Consider the following 24,879-nt stretch of genomic DNA (forward strand, 5'->3'; position numbering starts at 1 on the left):
ATTCTAACGTGGGCAAGAGAGTCTTCCGAAGAGAATGAAGGCCTGAAGAAGTGACCAGAGCAGAAAGCTTTTATACTTTTGAGGCCATGACACAATTTAAGAAAAAATATGTCAACTTTTTTTTAAAGGTTTTATTTATTTATTTGACAGAGAGAGAGAGAGAACACAAGCAGGGGGAGCAGCAGAGGGAGGTGGAGAAGCAGACTCCCCGCTGAGCAGGGAGCCCGATCCATCCCAGGACCCTGGGTTCATGACCTGAGCCGAAGGCAGACGCTTAACTGACTGAGCCACCCAGGCGTCCCTGTGTCATAACATTTTTGAATAACGGTTAACATCTACGCAGCCCCTACTCCGAGGCACGTACGGAATTAGGTACTTTATTCAATCCTTACCATAACCGTATTTACAGGTATTATTATCCTTCTGTTCCCAATAAGGAAACTGAGGCAGAGGGAGTACGCTGCCTAAGGCCACACAGCTAGAAAGTATCAAAACTGGGATTTGGGCCCAGACTGTCAGGCTCCGGGTTGTGGGTTAGTAGACATGTGGCCCTGCCTGAGATTCAGGGCTTCTAAGCAACAGTTCACAAGGACAAGTGTGTTGTCCAGAATCCACGGCAGAGGCCAAAGTTGCAAAAGCAGTGAATCAGAGTAGGAGGGGGTTAACCCAGGAGGGCTTCCTTGTGGAAATGGATCTGAAGTCAGCCTGAAGGGGCGTTATGCAAAACAGGGACCCAGGGTAGGCATTCGTCCTTGGCCACAGAGAGTGCTTGGGGGAGCACGGATCCTGGTAACTAACAGGACATCTTCGTGGAAATTACCACTCACTGGTTTTTCACTACGGAAACTAGCAAGAAACAAAATTCAGGCTAAGTGTCAGTGCTGGTAAGTGTGGAGGAGAGAAATGGCTACCCTGTTGCCTGTGGCACTGTGGATTGGCCCAACCCTATTGAAATGTAATCTGGCAATATAACTCAGAGCTATAAAAATATGAGAGCTTTTGGAGCCAGTCATTTTATTTGTAGGAGTCGATCCTGGAAAACAAACCGAGAACATGAAGGGGAAGGAACTATGTGTATGAGAAGGCTCACTGCGACAATGTTTACAGGAACAAGGTAATAAAACGGGGTAAATAAATTCCTAGCACTTGGGACAGGTGTAGGAACACTGTGTTAACGTTCCCAACATTAATGTTGGTTGAAAGGATAATTATGAATATGCCACGAGACAACATACAGAAGGCTTATGAGTATTCTTTAAAAATATACAGATGGAGGAGCACCTGGCTGGCTCAGTGGGTTAAAGGTCCAGTTCTTGATTTCGGCTCAGGTCATGATCGCAGGGTCATGGGATTGACCCCACGTGCTGAGCGTGGAGCCTGCTTAAGATTCTCTCTCTCCCTCTGCCCCTCCCACCCTGCTCGCACACACTCTATGTCCAAAAAAAAAAAAAAAAAAAAAAAAAAGTAGATGTAAATATATGTACATATGCTTATCCCCATATGAACACAGCCAGTTTTTTCTTTCAGTGTTTTTTTTTTTTTGGACAATCAGCAGTAACAAGGATATCTATCAAGACGAACAAATAATTATGACACAGTACTAGGAATGTCAGGGCTGTTAGTCTCCCTTTGATACGTTTTCTTGGTCACATTAGTATACTATCATAATCATACAATAAAATTACTTTTTTTAGCAAGCCAACCAGTAAAGAGGGGAGGCCCCCTCTTGTAGGCACAGGTGCCGCACACTCACCGTGAACACCTTCTCGGGGGCCCCCTTCGCCCTCATGTTGGTGTCATGGACTTGCTTGAGAATCATCCAGGCTTCGTCATGTTTGCCCATCTGGTGAAAGCAAGGCAAAAGGCGTAAGAAATCCATTCCTGACGAGGGGTGGAAACGCCATGCGTTCAGCCCTGAGTGTTAGACATGGATGCCACTGCCACCTAGGGCTGGGGAGGGACCGGGACAGGTCTCTGTCCCCAGCCCACCTTGGAACGATACTACGGTAGTGCCTCCGAGGTATAAACATGGGCATTCTTACATTACCCACCATTCCCATTACACAGTACAACACGCCTAGTTGTAAGGTGGAGTGACAGCTGGGTGGGAGCCACGTGCCTCCCTGACCAGAGAAAGCAAAGAAGCAACATGTTACAGGTTGAATTGTGTCCCTGCAGCCCCGGGGACCTCGGAATATGACCCTATTTAGAAATAGGGTATCTGTCATTAAGATGAGGTCATACTGGAGTAGGGTGGGCCCCTAATCTAGTTCCACTGGTGTCCTTATGAGAAGCCAGCATGTGAATACAGAGACCCAGGAGGGGAGCACGTGGGATGACCCGGGCAGGAAGTGTGGTGCAGCCACGAGCCGAGTGGAAAGTGCCAGCAAAGGACTGGAAGCTGGAAGAGGCAAGGGAGGACTCCCCTACAGACTTCAGAGGGAACGCGGCCCTGCGGACACCCTGATTTTGGACTTCCAGCCTCCAGAACGGTGACACGGTTTCTGTTACTTGAAGCCACTCAGCTTGTGACAGAATCCTTTATCACAGCAGCCCTAGAAAACGAATATACCAAAAGGGTAAATTTTGAGAGATCCCTGGTTGAAATAAAACTCCCTGCGGTGTCTGCCCCTGATAATGGGACACAACGGAATTTGACAAGGACGATCACTCTGTAGAAAGATCTAGAAGGAGACACATACATGGACTCAGAATTGGGGGTGTAGGAGCCTTCAAGTCTTCTCGCTCCTCTGCCAGCCCCTCCTGGTCTGACCCCTGCAACCACAAGCAGCCCCCCAAGTTGGAAGGACTCTACTCTCATGACACCAGGAGCCGCTTTCCTGGCGGGGAGGCCAGAGGTCCTGATGGGCTTGGGGGCGATGCGAGTTTTCCCACAGAGCTCACTGTAGCAACTTGAAACAACATCCCACAGCTTTGAAGAGCCTCTGGAGAGAGTGGGAGCTGGAAGCAGCCTCAGGAGGCCCCCCTGCCTCTGACAGTCTGTGAATCCAGGGTGTGCAGCCATCACAGATGACAATAAAGCCAGATGTAATGATGGGCCTGGCGGGCTGACACGGGGTGGTGGGCATCATGCAAGCAGGAGAGGAGGGGGGCTGAAGGGCTATCATCCTCACATAGGGTGGGGGTGGGGGCGTGCTGACTCACCTCCAGCAGGAACCTCGGGCTCTCTGGCATGAACCGCAGAGCCACCATGGACACGGTGCAGGGCAGTGCGCAGATAATGACAAACACTCGCCAGCTGTGGAAGTGGTAATTGGTGCCCATGCTGAAGCCCCAGCCTGGAAGAAGCAGTCAGAGGATTTCTGACATGACCTTAGAGTGACCTTAGAGTGCCCTGGCTCTCAAATGAGGGCACAAGCGCATCACCTGGGGAGCAGGTTAAATTGCAAACCCCTGATGGTCCCCAAAGTTTCTGATGCAGAAGTCTGGAACAGGTATTGGGAACGAGCATCTCAACAACCCCCCAGGGTTGGCCGGGCCCGTGGGAGGGGCCACCAACACAGTAACGATGTGGGAAAGCCAGGATCTGCACTCTGATCTACGTGACTATAAAGATCTAGGCTCTTCCCACTCTGCTACCCATTCTTTAAAAGAGAGACTTTTGAGACCCATGAGATGTTTGAAATGATATTTTGTAGATCCATAGATCTAAAATAAATGTATTTTAGAAATGCTTTCAAGAGGAGCCTGGGTGGCTCAGTCAGTTAAGCATCTGACTCTTAATTTTGGCTCAGGTCGTGATCTCAGGGTCGTGAGACTGAGCCCCACATCCGGCTCCACATTCAGTGGGGGTCTGCTTGACAGTCTCTCTCTCCCTCTCCTTCTGCCCCTCCCCCCGCCCGTGCTCTCTCTAAATAAATAAATAAATAAAAATAAAATCTTTTTAAAATAAATAAATAACCCAAGGTTATAAAATGGCTTGGTCTTCTCATACCACTCCAAGTACCTCTGAGGACAATGTCAACAGCATTTTTTTAAAAAGACAAAACTGTATAAATGAATATATTGATTTCTAAAGTTCAGAGCATAGTCATTATTGGGACATAAAATCTTTATTTCATTTACTATCTGCGAAGAACAATAGGGTGAAGGACAATAAAATAAACTCTGTCCCTGTGTAACCATATGCCAAGTGGCCAACCGCAGGGGTGGTCAGCGAATGTCTTGAATGCTCTACAACTCCCCTTGTATTTCGACTCTTTCTTTTTTTTTTTTTATGATTTTTATTTATTTATTTGACAGAGAGAGAGAGCCAGCTAGAGAGGGAACAGAAGCAGGGGGAGTGGGAGAGGAAGAAGCAGGCTCCCAGCGGAACAGGGAGCCCAATGTGGGACTCGATCCCAGGACCCTGGGATCACGCCCCGAGCCGAAGGCAGACGCTTAACAACTGAGCCACCCAGGCGCCCCTCGACTCCTTCTATTTGACCTTGACTCTTACCCCATTGTGCTTCAACTCGCTTTACTTGCCCTGCTGTTTCTGCTGATATTTCCTAGTCTGTGCAACTAAAGGACTCGCCAGAGGGAATCCCAGGTGGGGAAACGTGGGACTGAAGCTGCTGGGACACATGTGGCCACACGGTACACACATCATCCAACTTTCTCAACCAGCATCAAATCTCTTTTTGCACAGCATGCTCTCCCTGGGGTGGGTTGGTTTTCATTTTAATTAAAATTAAATGGGTTGCACATTTCCTTTCTCCTGACAGCAACGCTAGAAAGAGGAAGATAAAGGAAGGTAAAACCATAATATTTACACATTTGCCGCTCGTGTCCAAAAGCTACTCTGGAATAATTAGAAGTCAAGTTGATCAAACTACAGAGCAGTCAAACTCAGGGGGATAATAAAGAAGGAGAGCAGAAGCGGGGACATTTATAAAGTATTCTGCCCCAGACAAATTTTTTTCTTTACAATAATATGTGTAAATTATCCCAAATACGTTATTCCCTCATGCCTCTGTGGTTTTATGGTGATTTTAGTTATCTGCATTTATCGCATTCATTAAGCAGATCTTCGGGACCTTAAATTAAATAAAATTAAACAGTGAACTGCTTCCAAATATAAGGAACAACTATTAATTTGGAGACAGGGGTGGTTCTGCTCACTGATCTTTTAGCTTGCCCTACTTTTCTCTACCAGGATTTCACAAACAGCTGGTGTGCTGACTACAATGGGAATTAATCTCCCATAATATATCCATTTTTTTTTTTCTGGGCTGTGACCATGAGTTCCCAGGAAAACACTCTGAGTTTTATAATTTTCTTTCTCAATGACTCAGTCACCCAAATTCCTGGTGCCAAGACCTCCCATCATTTCATTCCTACAAAAGCAATTAAATGGGTTGCACAAGCCATACAGAAACATCGGTGTCCTCTCTGCAGTTACCCTGGCATTTGTCCCTGCTGGTGGAGGGGTGTGAGAGGATTAGTGTCTTGGGCACATTGAGAAATATCATCAAATGTCTGGTTCACTCTGGACAAAACATCTGGTCCTGGTAAAATGAGGCTTAAAGTAAATAATCACTCCTGTTACACTGTGATTCTAGCCTACCATGGTTCTTGGGTGGGTCCTCCCTCCCCGCCCAGCTAATCACCCAAGAGCCTTGGCTCTTAAAAAGGGACATACAAGTCACAGATTTCATACAAGCACGCAAACAGGAAAAACATCCTGTCTGGGGTAAAATATTGAATCACAAGCCCTGATGGCAGCCAGCAGCAGTCAGCCAGCAGCCACGCGGCCCCTCTGCCATGGGCATCCCATTCAGTCTTGGTCAACGCACTCCCAATCTGAATCTTTGTTCACTTGCTTAGCAACCATACCCCCAGACGTGTGTGTGTGCTTGTGCGTATAAAGCAAAGTGAAAAAGTGACGCAGCACGTAGTGACTACCGTTGGAGCGCTCCGCACCCTGCGGTCTCCACTGTATGGCAGACACGTGGTCTCCGTGGGACTGACCCCGCCCCTCCAAGTATCTGGAAACCAATCAGAACTCAGCATCCTCTGGGGTATCGTGATTGGCTGAGGTGGACACATGACCTAAGCTGAGCCAGTGGGAGGCTCCCTGGTCACGTGTGCGAGTAAGCTTTCCTTGGGGAATAAGCAATCTGCAAATAGGGGGCTGATGTTGATGCCGTGGGGAAGGGAGCTAGCTAGAGTAAAAGAATTGTTTTAAACGTGTTCTCAGCACACCCCTTTGCATCCTAGGAATTACTGAACACGAGGGCTGGCACGATTTCTACAGTCTGCTCTTTTTGCGTCCCTCCATCTCCACTTTATAGGTGAAGGAACCACACCAGACAAGATGGAATGACTTGCTCCCAATCACACAGCACTGCTATTCTGACTCAGTCTTTATTAAGATTTTGTTTGTTCTCCACACCCCAAAAATATTTTTTACTCAATTTAAATGTGGAAATAGTTTCTTAGTACTCACACGTTTGGACCAGTTAACAGTTGTAAATAATACATTAAGAATTGGGGGGGGGGGGGGGTAAGCGATTCCTCTGACCCATATAACCAACAGCACAGTACATGGAATGTTCTGTGTGTGTAAAGTGTGCCTTCGGATGAAGGGCAGAGTGTAGAAATGATGTTAGGAGTAATATGATTTTGTATCTGAAATGATGGAGAACTGCTTTTGGTGACAGAATTATCTGGAAAACTCTTCAGCTATTTATTTCATTATTCCTGTTCATATTTCCTCTCTGTTACTTATACAAAAACCCAGTGGGGGGCGCCTAGGTGGCTCAGTTGGTTGGGCGACTGCCTTCGGCTGGGGTCATGATCCCAGAGTCCAGGGATCGAGTCCCGCATCGGGCTCCCTGCTCAGCAGGGAGTCTGCTTCTCCCTCTGACCCTCTCCCCTCTCATGCTCTCTCTCACTCTTTCTCTTTCAAATAAATAAATAAAATCTTAAAACAAAAACAAAAACCAGTGGGTTCTCAAAGACCAGATAGGGCAAAGATTACTTGTTCCCAAATCCATTTCCTCTACTTTCTCGGCTCACAGCAAGATTACATTGCCAAGTGTCCTTGACAGTAGGGGTGATCATATTACAGATTTGGGGCCAGTGGAGAGGACACCATCCACCGCCCAGCCTGCTCTTCAAAACCTCCCAGGTACAACTGCCTATGCTCCTTCCCCAAGCAGACTTCAAACCACATGTGGAAGACAGTGGAACCAAGTAGAGGAAGGAATCTGAGCCCCAGGATCACCGATGGAGCAAAGCCACCTGCAGATAGGAAACATTCACCATACTTTACAAGGGGGGAAACTTTCATTGTGTTAAACCACTGAGATTTCAGGGTTTATCAGATGACCAGAATAATGCATCCGGCCTCACATTAACTAACAGAGTAGGCATTGTCTCCACCAAAGCTTCTTCTTAAAGAGATGTACATGGAGCTTCCATTACCTTAGAATACAAGAACAAGGAGTTCAATGGGTATAGAAGTGTTGGTTAGCTTCAGGGCACTTGTCTGCTTACCTTAGAGGTCTGCAGATTCTGAATGATGACAAAGGCTACGCCCATAATCGTTGGTTTACCGAAAAAAATTTTGAAGGATGCTGATAGCATTTATTGCCCAGGATGCTCAAAAGATATAATCAAATTCGAAACTGCTGCCTTCTCCCTACTTTACTCTTAACAAAACCAATTGTGAAAGTAAATGTTGCCAGGTCTCTGTCCAGAGAATCCGGTTTTTGCAATTACCCAGGATAATAAAATTGTCCCGGCTGAATCCAAGACCTTGTCTGTAAGGGCTCCTCCATTTCTGCAGCCAAACAAGAGTGACAGCAGGCACTAGAGTGGAAAGTGTACAAGGGTTCTTTCTGCATGGGGGCAGGGGACAGGCAGAGCATCAAGATTCAAGGTCATGCCAGGGACGTGACCTTGGCCAAGTCATCAACTTCTCTTGGCTTCTGTTACATCATCTATTAAATGGAGTCACCGAAGCCTAACTGCCTAACTTGCTTGGGAGAGGAGGGCTGGGGAGATAAAGATTGCCATTCTTTCAAATAAAAGGAAGAAAAGAAGAAAGGGATGGAGAGGGAGGGAGGCAGGAAGGACAGATGGTATTATTTCCAGAAAGACATGTGTATTGAAATTAGCTAGGTGTCTCCAGTGTTGGAAGTGTTATTGAAAGAACAAAGTCATATAAGAACTAAGGTCAAGGACAGGAAACATTGTTGGAGGCAGGTGCCATAGTAACAAGGGCGCCTGGGCTATTTGAAGGCGGTGCACTCACCGTAGTGTGGAATGATGCTCCAGGCCATGGCAGACGCGTAGATGCCCCCTGTCATCCAGAAGATGCCCAGCCAACTGAGGTGTTCTCCTCGCTTCTCCCGAGATAAGAATTCAGAAAAATAGGCAAAAACAATGGGCAGAGCACCCCCAATCCTGCATAAAGAAAATGCCAAATAGAAATAATCAAGTCATACATTAAAAATGGTCATAGGTCATAACAGAAGCCTAGTTACCTTATGCCCCACCCTTGTGAATTTGAAAGACTGGCCAAGCCAGTGTCAGGTTATTTGACCTTATACACGGACTTCACAACCCTTTCTAAGGTTCAACTCTAATATAATATCTTTGAAGTCAAACACAAAACTTGGTCCAAGGTTTTCTGGGGGTACCACTCAGAGCTAGAGTAGCAGGATGGATGGAACACTGGTATACAAGGGTCCAGCAAAGCCCTGCATATACGTACCCTATGCCTGAGAGGAGTCGGCAGAAGAGGAAGGCTCCATAACCCTGCACGAAGGAGGAGAGAGAAGCGAAGGAGGCATTGAGGGCCAGAGACATGCTAAGGACTCTCTTCCTTCCCAGCTTATCAGCCAGGCCCCCCAGGACGAAGGCTCCGGCCATCATTCCTAGGTAGACTATGAGCCCTGCAAGCGTGGGGGAGAAAAAGAAGGGAGGGTAGAAAGAAGAGACAAGACATTAGAACCCATGCAATGTGCTAGAAAATCTGATGCCAGTTTTTATGCATTCTAGAAATTCCATGTCACAGACATAAAAGGTGGGCTCTAAAAGATGTTCGTGGCAAATTAGAAGTGCTGTACAAATTCAAATTCTTAAGAATGCTATTCAAAAGAATAGCTTCACAGATTGATACGTATGTGCGCATACTAAAATAGACCAGCCATAACTCAGTTTGATGTACCTTTCTTGGAGATGGCTCTTTTAGAGGCATAATCGGCAGAAGGCAGTGCTGTCATTTTATTTTTAAGCAAAAGAAGAGTGTTTGTGTTATAAAAATCCTTACCTGCAGGGGTAGGTTTAAAGAGAGAATTTCCAGGAAAAAGGGCCAAAAGGGTGTAAGGAACATGGGAAGGAAGAAAAAGGTACAAGCATCACACAACAATTACCAATAAGCCTGGCTATTTTATTAACCCCCAAAAAAGACCTTCTCCACGCCACAACCGACGTTCAGCTTCCTTAGGGGAATGCGGAAGAGACTAGCAATGAGCCGTCCTTTCTTTAACATGTGTAACTTGTACTTGCCTTCTAATAATAAGATCCGTTAATTTATCATATAAATATATTGTTGACATGTTGACGGTGTCAGCATCCTCACAGACGTGGCCCATCTCCAGAAGCACATGGGTAACTCCTTCCTGCTAAATATTGAGCGCTTACTAATTATCAACGATGACGCTGAGTCCATACGTGATTTACTCTACCTGCGAAGGAAACTTCGCAGACCACCCTTCACGAGGAGAAAATAACTGAATACAAATTATGGAAGGATCCTTTCGCCCAGCCTTAACTGTAAGTCAAACGATGCACACAAATTGTCTTTCACAGAAAGGAAGCCTCTGGACCTGCTGGTGCTTTATTTATGCAGATGTGTGCCAGGAGGGGCCGACCCAAAGCAAAGAGCTTCAGTTAGCTGGTGAATCAATGTGAAGGCTGGCCCCCAAAAGGAAAGATTTGACTATGCTCTGTTTTATCTTCCCCATGACAGAGTTCCTTCTTTTATCATCTTATGCTATGAGATGAAAAGAAATGATAACTTTGGGTTGTCAACGGTTTTCACAAAGATTTTCTTCACTCACCTGGGTTGTAACTCTTAGCCTTTACGTAGCTCAAAGCCATGAAAGATGCTATTTCCTTTTACATTCCTGTCTATGCTGTTACTTCATGGAATATGTCTCTGAGTCTACAAAGTATCTATTAAATGTCTGTCACTAGATAAGCACTCTTGTAGTTACTGGGAATACAGTGGGGTCCAAACACATGAAAATCCTTGCCTTCACGGAGCTTACATTCCAGTTGGGGAAAAGAGATAATAAACAAATGAGTAAAATATACAGTTAGTGGGTGACTGATAAGAGTTTTAGAAAAAAATAATACGAAGGAGGGAAATAGGGAGACGAGACCCAGGGTGGGAGGAGCCCTCACTGAGATGGGACATTTGGGCAAAGACCTGAAAAAAGTCAGCCATGGGGATGTCTAGGGAAAATTGCTGAGCTCCTGGTTCTGCCATTTCTCTGCATCCTTTGAGGACCCACGGAGAAGTCATGGAGTGAGGATACCCCCCTCTCCCTATTTCACCAGTTTCCCAGTCCACAGCTCAGAAAATGTAGTGAGCAATTTCCCACTAATATTAGGTCACCAACACTTGTGTTTCAGAAAATGAGTCAAGACTTGCAAACACCACTCATAGTCTGTGTCATGCTGTGTTGTAATGATGTGTGGGTCCGTGTGCTCTGTTAGACTATGAGTTTATCTGCTATCCAGCCCTGACCAACCAAGCATCCTCAACATCTGGTTCCCTGCAGACTTAATCATGCTCAGTTCTTAGCTGTTGTGAGTCGTGTCCAGCAGGACTGCCTTACTCACTGATGGGGGCTTAAAACCATTTTCTGCTCCCATGACCCATCCCCACCACGTAAGCCTGAGTAAGAGTCAGGCTGCAGCCTCCCTGTTACTTTTACCTGGTGGTTCCAGCCCACATGACTGGCTTTGTGCCTGGTCCTGAGATCCTCATCCCCATGCTAGTTTCCAATTAGCATCTGATACCCCAACCAATTGGAAAAGACCTAGACTCTGTCCATGCCTAACCAAGTCCTCCCCAGGAAAGAATTGGATTCTACTTCCTCTGACTTAGGTAACCCACGGAACATGATGGCCATGGTCAGCAGCCCCATATCTGAGATGCCCTGCCCTTCTGCCCCCTTTCAGGTAGACCATGGGGATGTCACCACCAGCCCAACACAAAGTAGCGTTTTACACAAGCCTTTGTACTTGGTAATTTAGACTTCTAGACCAGAGCAGAGAGGAAACATCTTTTTCCAAGTTAGGTCTGTTCAGTTTCCAAACTTTGTTGGCCTCAACTAAACTCCTTGTGAAGAATTTCCAGTACCCCATTCGGCCGACAAATACCTTGTGGTACTCTCATGATACATGGTCAATAATGTTTGGAATAAAGAAACAGATGTTGAAAGGAAGAAAGGAAGAGAGGGAGAGAGTCCTGCCCAAATTGCAAAGTAAGTGCTATGGGTGCTTTCAGCCAGGAAGTGGTACAACAACAGATCATGAGAGCATAAGATCTCACATCACAGCACCGAGGTAGCAAACACAGAGTGAGCACTCCCCACTGGCCTGACTCCACGCGAAGCTTTTCACGGGCATCGTTGGTCCCATTGAATGCTCGCAACAACGCCGTAGATACCATTTGTGCCCCTGCTTTATAAAGGAGGGAACTGATTCACAGAGAGGCAAAGTAGTTCTCCAAAGTCATACAACTAGTGGAAGTACCAAGATTTTGATCTGGGAATTCCAACCGCAGAGTGGTGCTTTAACTACTATGCTTTCCTGTTCTTTATAGATAAGCATCAGACAGATCTCTTCGCTCTATATTCGTTTATTCTTTCCTTGTTTGCTCATCCCCAGAACTGCTTGCTAAGTGGGGCATGGTGCCTTCCTTTCAGGGAGATAAACAATACATTATACGATTATCTCCTGGTGAGAAAGAATGTTCCAATAAAGGCATATGCCGGCTATTATACAAACACAGAGGAGCACAGCCTCGACGCACCTCACTCAATGTGGGAAGACTTCCAAAAGAAAGTCATTGAGCTGTGGGTGAAGGACAAAGAGAAGTTATTCAGGTTTCCCTCTTGGCGGTTGGGGGAGTGCATCACAGGCAGTGAGAGGCAGCTCGTGCAAAAGACAGGGAGGCAAAAAGAACACCTGCTATGTTCGGGCGACGGTGCCCAAGCAGTTCAGTGTGAGTAGAGCAGAGAGCACGTGGGGGAACCTGGTGAGGGATTGGGGTGAGGGGGGAGAGCAAAAACCACATCAGAAATGGCTCATGGGTGTGTGTGTGTGTGTGTGCGTGTGCACGCGCGTGCATGCATGTGTGCGTGCATGAGAGAGAATACGTATGCATTTTCAGATGCACGCACACGTAGTTATGTATGTGCACGTGGCTGTTTGCATCATGTGTGTGGGCCTATAAACTGGGAGAAAGGGAGACGAGAAATCAGAGGCGTGGTCAGGAGATTTGCTGAGAACCGGTCTGCACACTCCTTACCCTGTTCCCACGCTGGAGAAAAACACTAGCAGCCAATTAAAGCTTATTTTCCTTTTCTCAATAGAGCTATCTCCAGCACTTCTCAAACGTTACCGTGCACACACAAATCATGGGAGGATCTCATTAAAATCAGATTTTGATTCAGTAATCATGCTCAGTTCTTAGCTGTTGTGAGTCGTGTCCAGCAGGACTGCCTTACTCACTGATGGGGGCTTAAAACCATTTTCTGCTCCCATGACCCATCCCCACCACGTAAGCCTGAGTAAGAGTCAGGCTGCAGCCTCCCTGTTACTGAGGCCTGAGAGTCTGCATTTTTTTTTTTTAAATTAAGAGGGAGAGTGTGTGTGCCAGCCAGGGTGGGGGGCGGTGCAGAGGGAGAGGGAGAAAGAGATTCTTAAGCAGGCTCCATGCCAGTGTGGAGCCCGACGTGGGGCTTGATCTCACGACGCTGAGATCATAACCTGAGCCAAAATCAGGAGTCAGACGCTCAACCAACCGAGCCACCCAAGCTCCCCTAAGATTCTGAAATTTTTTTTAAGATTTTATTTATTTATTTGAGAGACAAGGAGCTCAAGCGAGAGAGAGCATGAGCCAGGGAGAGGGGCAGAGGGAGAGGGAGAAGCAGACTCCCCACTGAGCAGGGAGCCTTAGGTGGTACTGGATCCCAAGACCCCGGGATCATGACTTGAGCCAAAGGCAGACGCATAACGACTGAGCCACCCAGGCGCCCCCGCCCCAAGATTCTGCCTTTCTAACAAGACTAGCGTTGCTGATCCCTCGACCTCACTCTGAGCAGTGGGAGGCCAGAGCACACCCACCCTCCCGGAAACACAGCGATGGGAAGTGATGAGAATCCCGGCCTCAGCACCCCAATATCGCCTTCGCTGGTTGTGAGATTGCGGAGGAAATTCTTGCGCGCTCTAAGGGCCTTACCACCACATGTGTAAACTGATTACTAGATAATTTCCAGGCTGCCTTCCTATTCATTTGTCTCTTAAAAATATACATCATGAACGATGAAGTTGTGTAGATTTCCAGGAAGCACCTGTTCAGATTTAAAAAATAAACCCAGACACACATGTTCAATTAAACTATCGTAAATGCCACACGAGACGTCTATGGGCCATACGTGGCCAGTGGCCAAAAGCAGCTCCTAGACCACCAACGTGCAATCTCAACCAAGAACATTCTGTCGGTTATTAAACTACCGTCACTCAGCCCCGAAGCCACCCGTTCGCCCCGATTTTGTCCACCAACACCTGCGCATTGCGGGCCAGGCACTGCTAGGCCCTGCCAATAGAGGGCGCTAGAGAGCTAGAGGCTGAAAGGCTGGCGCAAGAAGGAGGGACCTGTGCTCTTTGTTCCTAAGAATTCCACCCCAGCCTGGTTCCCCAGGCAGCAGCAGTGCCGTGCCGTGCCACAGGGGAGCAGCCGGATCCAATTAGCAGAAGCAGCCACATCCTGCCCTCCCCTCCGCTCCCGCACCAACACCAGCCAGCGAGGGTCCCCTCTCTAGAGATCTGAGTTACAGCTCTGTGAGCTCCCTTCTCTGAGCTTTTGAGGTGTACTAATTCCATTCTCTTCCCTTGATTCCCCCAGTCCCAGGCTGGCAGTTGCCTTCACTATCTCAATATACTTTATAAACACATTTCACTCACCCCGCTCATAATTTTTTATATTACATTCTCTCTGTTCCAATAACTGGTATGAGTTGTGTCTCCCGACTATGCCCTGACCGAGGCAGACACATCAGCAAAGCGATGCAGAATAGAGATTCAATATTGAATTTGACTCCTTCGCTTTCCTAGCTGAGGATGCTGAGCCCCAGATCAGGTCAGAGACTCTCCTAGAAGTTCCCTGCTGGCTCAGGCCCTGCTGGCACTGTGCTTCTGGTCTCCTGGCTCTGAGCCTGGTGCTTTTGAGACTCACTATCCAAGGCAGAGGAAGAACTAAAAGAATAAGAAGAGCTTTTCCAAATGCCGTTGCAGGGGATCAGAAAATGCTGCCCCCAAAACGTGCCGCCTTGGTCTAAGGATTATTTTGAGCTTGAGACGGTGGAGAAACAGCAGACTCCAAGAGAGAGCGCTCTGCCCTCCTGCACATTTGCCTAAGAGCAGGCTTAGGCTTTTAATCACCAAGGGCACTGACCAGGCCAGAGACTGCACCGAGGGGGATCAACAGAACAATCCTTCCTAAAACAACCTTGTCTTCTGTAAGTTTGCCCCACTTGCCACCCAGGGAAGCCTATAACCCTTTTCCTTTGTCTTGTTCCTTCTCTACAAAGGTATTGCTCTTTGTGAAGTTACTATCTAAGACCCAAGTCCTCACCAGCCCTTTGAATGACTCCCGGAGTCTGTGCATTGCACGTGCTAATAAACTGTTTTTCTCTTGCTAATCTGTCTTTTGTCAGTTTAATTCACAGGCCTGCAGCCTGGGAGGGCTGAGGGAAGTTTTTCCTCCATTGCTCTCGTTGGCAGGCTCTGACAAGGAAGAACAGAGGCAAGAAGGGCCAATCCACAGAGAAGAGAAATATAAAATTAACAATGCCTCTGAAATGGCCGTGCTATTAAACTCCTTTGAAATCTGTCTTTAGCAGAGGAAATTAAGACAATAAATTTGGGAAATTGAAATGCAATGGAGTTATCAAAAATTACTTTAGCACAAAGCAGATAAAGCTGGAAACTATCATCCTTCAGTTCCACCCCACAAGCTCAGCGGCATATTAAGGAAATGCCCCCAAATACATGAGCTTTGTAAGGAAATTAAAAACTAAAACTTCTACTTGCAGGGTAGAGGGGATGGGGGTGAAAGGAGGTGGATGTGGGAGGGTGAGAAAGACTTTTAATCAGTGATAACACCACAGAGGAAATGAAATATGGCTCCGTGGAAGAAGGAGGAGCCCACACCGAGGACGAGGTCAATCTTGAAAGCAAGCTCCTCGTCCTGGCTCCGTGAGTTACACACAACATGACCACAGGTGACCCATTCAGCTTCTCGGTTCATTGCTCCTTCTTTGTGAAAGTCAGATGACGGTGCTTGTCTTGTGGAGTTGTTAGGAGGACAAGGCACAGCGAATCAAAAGTACCTAGCAGGATTTACAAAAGTAAATACACAATTAATAAAAGTTGCTACAGTGGTTATGAGCAGGGCAGCGGAGAACTGGCTGTGACCTAAGAAAGCCACAGGATTAGAAAAATGAAAATAAGCTGGTGGTATTTCAAAATCAAACCAACCATTTATTAAAAGAACTGGAGGCAAGAGGACAGAGACTAGCAGAAGAACCGTATTTACAGTAGCACGCCCTTTAAATGCACCTGCCTCTCTCCGAACCTGAAGCAGGAGCCAGGTTCCAATAAAAAGCTTTTTTTAACTAAAATGTTTTTCAAGTTTCCTCTAATAAGACTTTGCTGGGAATTGTATTTTCTTTTTGCTAACTCATACTGGCGCTGCAAGGTTGATTTCTTCTCCTTTGAGAGGCATCCCTGATGTTCCAAATTAGAACTCAACAAACGTTTTCTGTTAAAGGACCAGAGAAAACATAGTTCACTTGTCAATAGTTTACTTTGCAGGTGTCCTATGGTCTCTGTGACATCTTCTTCTTCTTCTTTTTTTTTTAAACAATCCTTTAAAAAATGTGCAAACAAAAACAGGCCATAGTTTCCAGAACCTCTGTTCCGAAGGACATTTGTCCTCCCTGCTGGTACTTCAGCAGCACGCTGTTTCTTCCTTCCTATCACGTATGTCTATTTGCTATTACACACTTATTTCTTCATCATCGGTCCAGTGGCTCAGACCGCAGACTCCTGGAGGAAGGGACTGTGTTGGTTTTGTTCGAGTGAAATTCTCTCTGTGTCTCTAGCATCCAGCTCGGACGCTAGCGCATGCTAAGCACTCCATTAAAATCCATTCGAGAAATAAATAAAATAATTCTTAATCACTACAGAAAAATCTGGAAAATAAAAAAAAAAAGTAGAAAAGCGAAAGCAAAAACTGTCCACCCCAAGCTGTCACCATGGCCTGTTTTCGTCTTTGTATTTCTACTTGGCCACATACAACGACATACTCTATTTACGTGGTTGAGACCATTCTGTCTTGGAAGTTTCACGACCTATTTTCCGTTTGATAAATAACTCCACAAAGAACATCTTTGTGCATATGTCCTTGTCTGCCTTGCTGGTCATTTGCTCAAAATTGATTCCAAGAATGAAATCATGAGGTCAAAAGAGCAGGGCTCAATGAGTTTGAGGCTCTTGAGACTCCATGCCAAATTTCCTTCCAGAGAGCTCACACATATCACAAATCTCTCGCGATCCCTAGAGATGCTTTTCGTGAAAACAGAATATACCCTCAGAGCATCCAAGGCAGCAGGATGAAGTACACAATTAACCAAGGACAAAGAAGCCATTTCTAACTTTTTTTTTTTTTGGCTTGAACACGTGGAAATTAAATGCATTAATTATCTTGGGAGGATTCTAAGCTCCCTTTCCTCGCAACCACTCATTTACTGGACTGTGCTTTTCAGGGACCGAAATCACCACCTCCCAAATGAACTGTCTCCATTCCATTTCTTTATTTTTCAACCAAAAATACCTTCTTAAAGGGTAATATTTTCTTGGACTAGGGCCTGGAGGGTTAATGTGATAAAGATTTACCATATACGGGAATCCCCTAGTGAAGACTCACTGCGGTACTAAGTCATGGAACAACAGGAGACCATCTATCAGCACGCTCCATGAGGTCCGATGCATTAGGTTAAGTCAGCCAAGCACTGTGCGTATATGACATGTGGATGCTTGGAAACTTCTGGGATGAATAAACACCTTCTTTTGGATCCAGGTACTTGGCACAGAAAAGGTTTGGCTTTAACAACTTCTCAAGTGAAAACCAATCTGGCAATCACGATGTTGGACTTTTCTAGTACTTTATGCGTCCAATAAGTTCGAGTGAATGAATCTTTGGAAGTAGGTTAACTTTCCTAATCTATTGAAAGTCGGAAGTCTTCCCAAATCTCACATAACATATTTATTTAGAAACAAACAGGCAGAGGAGAAAGGAAAAGACAAAGGAACTAGTATCTGTTTAGGTCCTAAGTATTTATAGTAGGTGACACAGGTAATAATTTTAATTTGCCATTCCAACAGTGTGAGGGAAGTATTACTATCTTGATTTAACAGATGAAGAAATTGAGATCAAGAGTTTTCCTCTCTGACCACAATTATTAAAATATCTACGTTTTCTGATAGCTGATGGAAGAAATCCAGGCTTAACGTTGAGTGACTCATCAATGACCCAGGTTACGGAGTAACTAACTGCCAAGAGAAGATATACCCGGACTATTCAGGGATACCTGGGTTGGATAAGGCATTTGTCACTCTGGCCAAGGACACATCACACTCAATCACATCTGGCCCTTCAGCTCAGGAGAAGCCACAGCCCTATGGAAGAGTAGAATTACCCCTTCTGGAAGTTCTAGGTTCTGCATGTGATCAACAGGTCCAAAGATGGAAGTCTGCAGACAGACTGGGGAGTCTGAGGGACAGAAGCCCCTTGCTTCAGCAAAAGGATACTTAGATTGTCTTTGCATAAATCTGCTCTGTTTGGGAGACGAGGGAGAGAAACACCCAAGAAGTCACACGAACAAATTCTACCTTTAACGCTTCTGCACGTGTAATGGCTGATGGTTATCGAAACAGCCCAACCCTCTACCACGGTGCAAGAGATACAGCTCGAGAGAATCTTGAAATTGCCTTGTTCATATACTACCACACTAGAGATCTCTTAGAAAAGCAAAGCTTCCCTTCAGGTACCTTCCACAGCACGTGAGAGGTGGTGAGGCAGGTGACAGAGGGTGTCACCTGGGCTAAAGCCAGGGGAGGTATGACATCTCTGATAGCTGTCATGGTACTGTAGGTATCTCCAATGGGATCGTGACCCAGTGAGACTCAACGATCCCTCGGCCATTCCATTAAAGACCAAGTTGGGGCTGTCACTGCAGTCATTTCTAGAGGGTGGACCAGCACAGGGGAATCACAATAAAGCCAGTTATGGAGAACAGCTGAGAGCCAGACGCTGAGAAAGGAGTGGATGATAAAAGATCAGGAGAGGAAACCCAAGTCTTTGCAAGGAAATTTGCTAAGCCCCATTCTCTACATGTCAGTGAACCCAGAATAGGGACATAAACATAAATAAGTCCTAGCGCTCTGCTTTCAAAAAAACCTCACAATCTAGCAGAAATAAAGAGGTAGGGAATGGGGAAGTGGTGGATCAGGGCAAGGGCCAGAGAAGGGAAGCAGCAAGAACTCTGGCAAGCTGATATGTGGAAAGAGGGTGGTGGGTGAGCTTGGCTGTCTTAGAAGGGGCAGATGGCTAGAGGGGCGGGGCTGAGCGTCACATCAAGGGATCAGAAAGCGATGCAGCTGGTTATTGGCCAAAGTCAACCCACGATCTCCAGAACTTTGTTGCCTTTTTGGTCCAATCACTCTGCACCGAAGTGAGCCGCTTTGTCTTCAAAGGACATTATCTTCTCTGTGAGGATAGAGTTGATTTGCGGCTGGCCTGGAAAAGATCTATCTTCATCTCTGGAGACACCTGGATATCTGGGTCTGACTTTTGGGCAAGATAGGGGCAATGGTATTTGTGACAAGCTCTTTTAAGTCTGAAACTCCCCTGGCAACCCCTGGGACCTGTTTGTTTACTGATGGTTTTCAGTGGTATAACTGGTTGGCCAGCCCAGCTTGATCGCAAGACCAAAGGGACGAGACAGCCCCTGGGGGAACTTCAGCCTTGAGTTCTCATAGAGTGAAGATTTCTTGCACAGATCTTAGTGGTTCAATCTGGAGATGGGTCCGTATGGGAATAAGGAGGACCCTGGAGAGAGTGCCTGAATGTCTCTTGAATTCCCAGTGCTTGCTTATATGACCTTCCCATGCCCCCCTGCGTCCTTTGCCTTTAAATAGAAGCCTTATGTGACTATATTCAGTGCAGACTTGCGAATCCCTTCAAATATCTGAAATGATGTAATCTTTTCACCACCTGGCCCAAGGGTTACAAAATCAGATGCTTCCAGGGGCCAGGCCGGGAAATGAGTGAAGCTGGCCAGGCACACCTAGTAAGGAAAATACGGCCATCTAAAGGGAGCAGCCATACGCAACGTTGGCCAACTGCTATGTTATGGAATATAGATGCTGTTTCTAGAATTTCAAAAAGCATCAGAAATCTGGATTTCTAAATAAAATTCTTTGCTTTTTAGAACACTTTACCAGCAAAGCAATTCTTTTCCTCCACTGTTTGAGAAGCCTATGGGACAGAGAGCAGTCCAGGTTTTAGTAGAATGTTAGGAATGTGAATATTCATATTTTCATTAAGATAAAATGTTTCTCATGGTTGAGATCTCTTCATTTTTCTATTCCTATGACAACTTGTCTTATTAGGTATCAATTACTCCCAGGTGGTGATTTTCTATGCTCTTTCTCATCTCAGTCTTCACACTGTTTTTTGTTGCACTTAGTATGCTCTTTATTGATATCTTTGCATGGGTGGCCCCTTCTCATACTCCAGCCCCAGGCTCTCAGAGGCCTTCTCTGATCACCCATTCACAGCGATTCTCCTTCCAAAGGTGGAATCAGACAAGCCAGTGAGAAGGCCATGACCTACATTCCAAGTGAGCGATGCTGACAGCATGGGCCGGGGTGGTAGGTAGCAGTGAGAGGGGTAAGAAGTGGCTGGATTCTGGATTTGTTTTAAAGGTAGAGCCAAGAGAATGGATGGTATTTAAAGCAGAGACGACCAGAGCCCCCAAAGAAAGGACAATAGAGAAGAGATCCCAGGACCAAGTACTGACATGCTCCAATGTTTAAGGGTCAGAAAGATGAAGAAAAGCCAGCAGCAGAGACTGGGAAGGACCAGCGGGGGCATGTGGGGGGCAGGCACCAGGAAAACTAGAAGGTGTCCTTGAGGCTGAACATCGGGAGGGGCTGGAGAACTACACAGAGTGAACTGGAGACAGAAGAAGGGGCCCTTAGGTATTAAAATATGCTCAGAGAAATTGCCCCCCTATGTCCATACTCAAGCTTAGGGGGTGGATCACAGTTAATTTAAGATGGCCATCTCCATCCAATTCCTCTTGTCAGTGATTTATTCAAGCAATAAGACATATGGGGACATTTGTCAGAGACTTCTGGGCAATAGTTTTGTGCCTGATAAAAGCAGAAAAAGCACTTTCTTGCCACCATCTCTTACCTTCTGCTTGGAAAGCCAGTATGGGAGGATGGACAGCTTAGAGCTACAGTGAGCATCTTGTGACCATGAGGAAAGGGAAGGAGAATGACAGAGACGCCAGGCCTTATGCCCTGACATCGGTGAACCCCTGACCCACCCCTGGAACCACGAATTTGGGAATTCTTGATAAGTAAATAATAAATATCTCTATGATTCAAAGCCATTGTTATCAGCAACTGAATGCGTCCGAGACACATACTGCCTCCCAGAAAAGAAATCATAGATAAAAGATCATCTGATTGATTTATATAGTCTTTCTCAAGAGCAAAAGGCAAGACAACTTGGTAGAGAGGAAAGAGCTCTATGCCGGGAGTCAGGGGCCCCAGGCCCCAGTCTCAGAGTATCTGACCTTGACCAACTCACTTCCTCTTGGGACTCAGTTCCCTCCAGTTAGAAATGAAGGGCATGCTAGGAGTTCTCATTCATCCTTTTCGATTCTAATATTAGTTGATTCTATAATGTTATAATTAATGGCTTATGCCTTATAATTTGTCATCACATCTCTTTTCAAGGATACACTTCCCTTTCTGGGACCCAAGGGAGGTGAGGCAGAGGGGCCAAGGAAAGGATGAAACTTCTCTGGGACATTTCCTTCACGTCCCCAGCAGAGATTGATGCACGCCTCTGAGTCAGCAAAAATTCCAGCAGTGAAACAGAAAACGCTCACTCTGCACATTTGAGCAGCCCCAGCGAGCCCCCATGGAGCGGAAGGTGTTCGCGTTCAGTCCGTTCAGTGGACCCCATGGGGCATGTCAAAGGCGATTACAATCCCAGGATCCTTTATCTGACTCTCCCTCCCCTCTTCCCTGCCCTGATACTATTTGAGACTTTCTCTGGAAACTAAAACAATCCTTTGCAAAGTGAAAACCAGCTCATCTGGGCTTGTGCTGCCCGTGATTTATAAATAAAGAGGGATTTTTACACCCACTGGCCTACAAAGGACCATTTTAGCTGAGCAGTTGTGAGCTCCACATCTGACATGATTCTTTGCAGTTGGGGCCTGGGGGAGTTCTTTTCGCCTCTGTTGCTCAGGTCTCTACAGGGTGATAGATCATTCCTTGGGAGCCTTCCCGTGGCCTGATACAGGAGCACAGCATTGCTCTTCACTCTCTGGACAGCCTACTTGGGCTGACGGCCTATGCCTCAGGGACTGCTGTGCGTCCCCAGTAAAATCAGCACCTGCCTTTCTAGCGTAGCTGGTTGGAACATGGACTACATCCTGCTCTCACCTCCAGAGATGGGCTGTACCCCACTCCGACACTCCCATGGGGGCCCCATGCTTGCATCGTACCAGAGATGGGCTGTACCCCACTCCGACACTCCCATGGGGGCCCCATGCTTGCATCGTACCAGAGATGGGCTGTACCCCACTCCAACACTCCCATGCAGGCCCCATGCTTGCATCGTACCAGAGTGATGCACTTTACATAAAAGGTTATTTAAGGTCAACAGGCACCTAGAAACAACTTCCATGGATGGGACAGCAAGGGAAAGGAGAAGCAATAGACTTTGAAGTCAGACCTAATCACTGGTTTCATATCCTAGATGTATCACTAACTACTTTTGACAAGTTACTTCAACCTCTTGAAGCCTAACTTTTCCATCTGTAAAATGCTGAAAACAATGCTTTCCTTGCAGGTTGCCATAAGGGTGAGAAATGTCATATATAAAATGCCTAGTGCAGAATGGTTACAAGGGAAGAGCTTATCAGATTGTAGCCCTTGGAGGTGGAAGTGTAATTATTATAATTGGCTTTCAAATGAGAAGAAAGGTCACAGAGGTTGTACCAGGCACTGGGAAATAACTGACTTTTTAGCGTTGGTTCTCCTGTGGCTCTCTGTGAATATATCTGTGCAAGAGAAGAGCCACCCAGCCTCATCACTAGAAAGACGAGTGGCAGTGAGTGACAAACGGGACAGGAAAACTGAACTGCGGGCCAGCACGCATCACCTAAGATCTCCGACATCATTTCCCTCGTCATGTAAATGGGAGATTATTGCTCCGGCCACTTCATGGGGTCATTTAAAATTCAGAGTATCCGTGCACACCACTGAAGATCTGTAAAGCACTGTGCAAAAGGACACGTGATTTTCGGATGCAACCCCATGTTTTCATGCTGGTCAAGGCGCGTGCTAACATCGCAACTATCATCGCAAACATAAGAAGGAAGCCTTTGGAGGACAGTTCCTGCAGAGCACAATAAGCAAAAAGCCTCTCTGCAGCTCCCACTACCTCTGAGCGTCTGTAAAATACCTAGTTCTCTACCCTGGCTGCACCACAGTCACCAGGGAGCCGTTAGCAAATGCCTATGCCCACATCTCACCCGTAGAGATTCTGACCTCCTTATGCTAGAGCAGGGCCCGTTTCTTTGTAACAGCTCCTCAGGTGACCTAATGGGCAGCCAGGGCTGAGAATACTCATCAAGAGGTGGTTCGCCTCTGGAGCTGATTCCCTCACCCCCACCACACCCCTCCCCGGGGACACTTAGCAACATCTGTCTATATTTTTGGTTGTCCTAAGTGGGAGCTGGGTGCTTCGGGAAGCTGGTGGGGTAAAGGCCTGGGATCCTGCTAGTAAACTTGAATGCCCAAGACAGAGCCCCAGAGCAGAGAATTATCTAGCCCCCACATGGCAATCACATGTGCTGTTGAGAGGGGCCACCGAGAGGACTGGTTCGAAACAGTCAGTCGCTGGGGCGCCTGGGTGACTCAGTTGGGTAAGCGTCTGGCTTCGGCTCAGGTCATGATCCCAGGGTCCTGGGATGGAGCCCCGCATCATGGTCCCTGCTCAGCAGGCAGTCTGCTTTTACTTCTGACCCTCCCCCCCACCATGCTCTCTCTCTCTCTCTCTCAAAAAATAAATAAATCTTAAAAAAAATAAAAGAAAAGGTCAGTCACTGACTGTACTGCACGAAATGGCTCAGCAATATTTCTGGTCCCTCCTGCTCCCTGCTCACCAGAACCTTGTCACTCCCCCATCAGGAGATGGGGTCTATTTTCCCTCCCTCTTGAAATGCAGAAGGTCTTTATGACGGCCTCAACAAATAGAATGCAGAAGAAGTGACATTGTCTACCTTCTCAGACTTTGTCACAAAAAACCAATATGGGTATCTATCTATCTATCTATCTATCTATCTATCTATTATCTATCAATCTATCACATCTTTATCCATTCATCAATCAATGGACACTTAGGCTGCTTCCATAATTTGGCTATTGTAGATAATGCTGCTATATACATTGGGGTGTAGGCATCCCCTTGAATCGGTGGTATATACACACTGGAATATTACTCAGCCATAAAAAGAATGAAATCCTGCCATTTGCCACGACATGGATGGATCTAGAGAGTATTATGCTAAGCAAAATGAGTCAGAGAAAGACAAATACCATAAAATTTCACTTATATGTGGAATTTAAGAAACAAAACAAATGAGCAAAGGGGAAAAAAAAGAGGAGAGAGAGAGAGGCAAACCAAGAATCAGACTCTTAACTATAGAGCACACAGCGATGGTGACCAGAATGGAGGTGGGGGGGGGATGGGGGAAATAGGTTATGAGGACGAAGAAGGGCACTTGTCGTGATGAGCACTGGGTGTTGTATGGAAGTGTTGAGTTGCTATATTATACACCTGAAACTAATATGACACCGTATGTTAACTAATGAGAATTTAAATAAAAACTTAAATATATGGCTTTTGCTTGTCTTTCTCTCTCAGGATAGGCACCTTGGCTACCCTGAGCCAACAAGCATGAAATCCAGCCATCTCGAAGCTGCCATGTTGTCATACAGAAGCCATATAACATAAACAGCCCCCAGCTGTTTGTGTCTTCCCCGCCTTGGCACCAGCCACGCGTGAGTGAGCCTTCAGATGATTCTAGCTCTACCTTCCCGTTGCCCCAGGAAATGCCAAGTAGAGCAGAGGCCAGATGTCTGCCCAGACTGCAGGTTCATTAGCCAAGGAAATGGTGCGAGGATTTTGGTTCTACAAGGAATGTTTGCTAGTTTGTTTGTTGATACGCAGCAATATAGAACCAGAATGAA

General features: G+C 46.3%; 1 protein-coding gene across 1 annotated transcript in view; it reads right to left on the bottom strand.

Annotated features, from left to right (window-relative positions):
- SV2B (synaptic vesicle glycoprotein 2B) overlaps positions 1 to 24,879 on the bottom strand; it is a 178,635-nt gene that overhangs the window by 33,417 nt on the left and 120,339 nt on the right. The window contains exons 3-6 of the mRNA XM_026510421.4: positions 8,726 to 8,906; positions 8,264 to 8,415; positions 3,166 to 3,299; positions 1,754 to 1,843 (exon numbers count right to left, since the gene is read on the bottom strand). Of these exons, the coding sequence (XP_026366206.2) occupies positions 1,754 to 1,843; positions 3,166 to 3,299; positions 8,264 to 8,415; positions 8,726 to 8,906 (557 nt within the window). The remainder of the gene's footprint in view (positions 1 to 1,753; positions 1,844 to 3,165; positions 3,300 to 8,263; positions 8,416 to 8,725; positions 8,907 to 24,879) is intronic.

This window comes from Ursus arctos, unplaced genomic scaffold (assembly GCF_023065955.2).
Source record: "Ursus arctos isolate Adak ecotype North America unplaced genomic scaffold, UrsArc2.0 scaffold_28, whole genome shotgun sequence".
Taxonomy (NCBI): Eukaryota; Metazoa; Chordata; class Mammalia; order Carnivora; family Ursidae; genus Ursus; species Ursus arctos.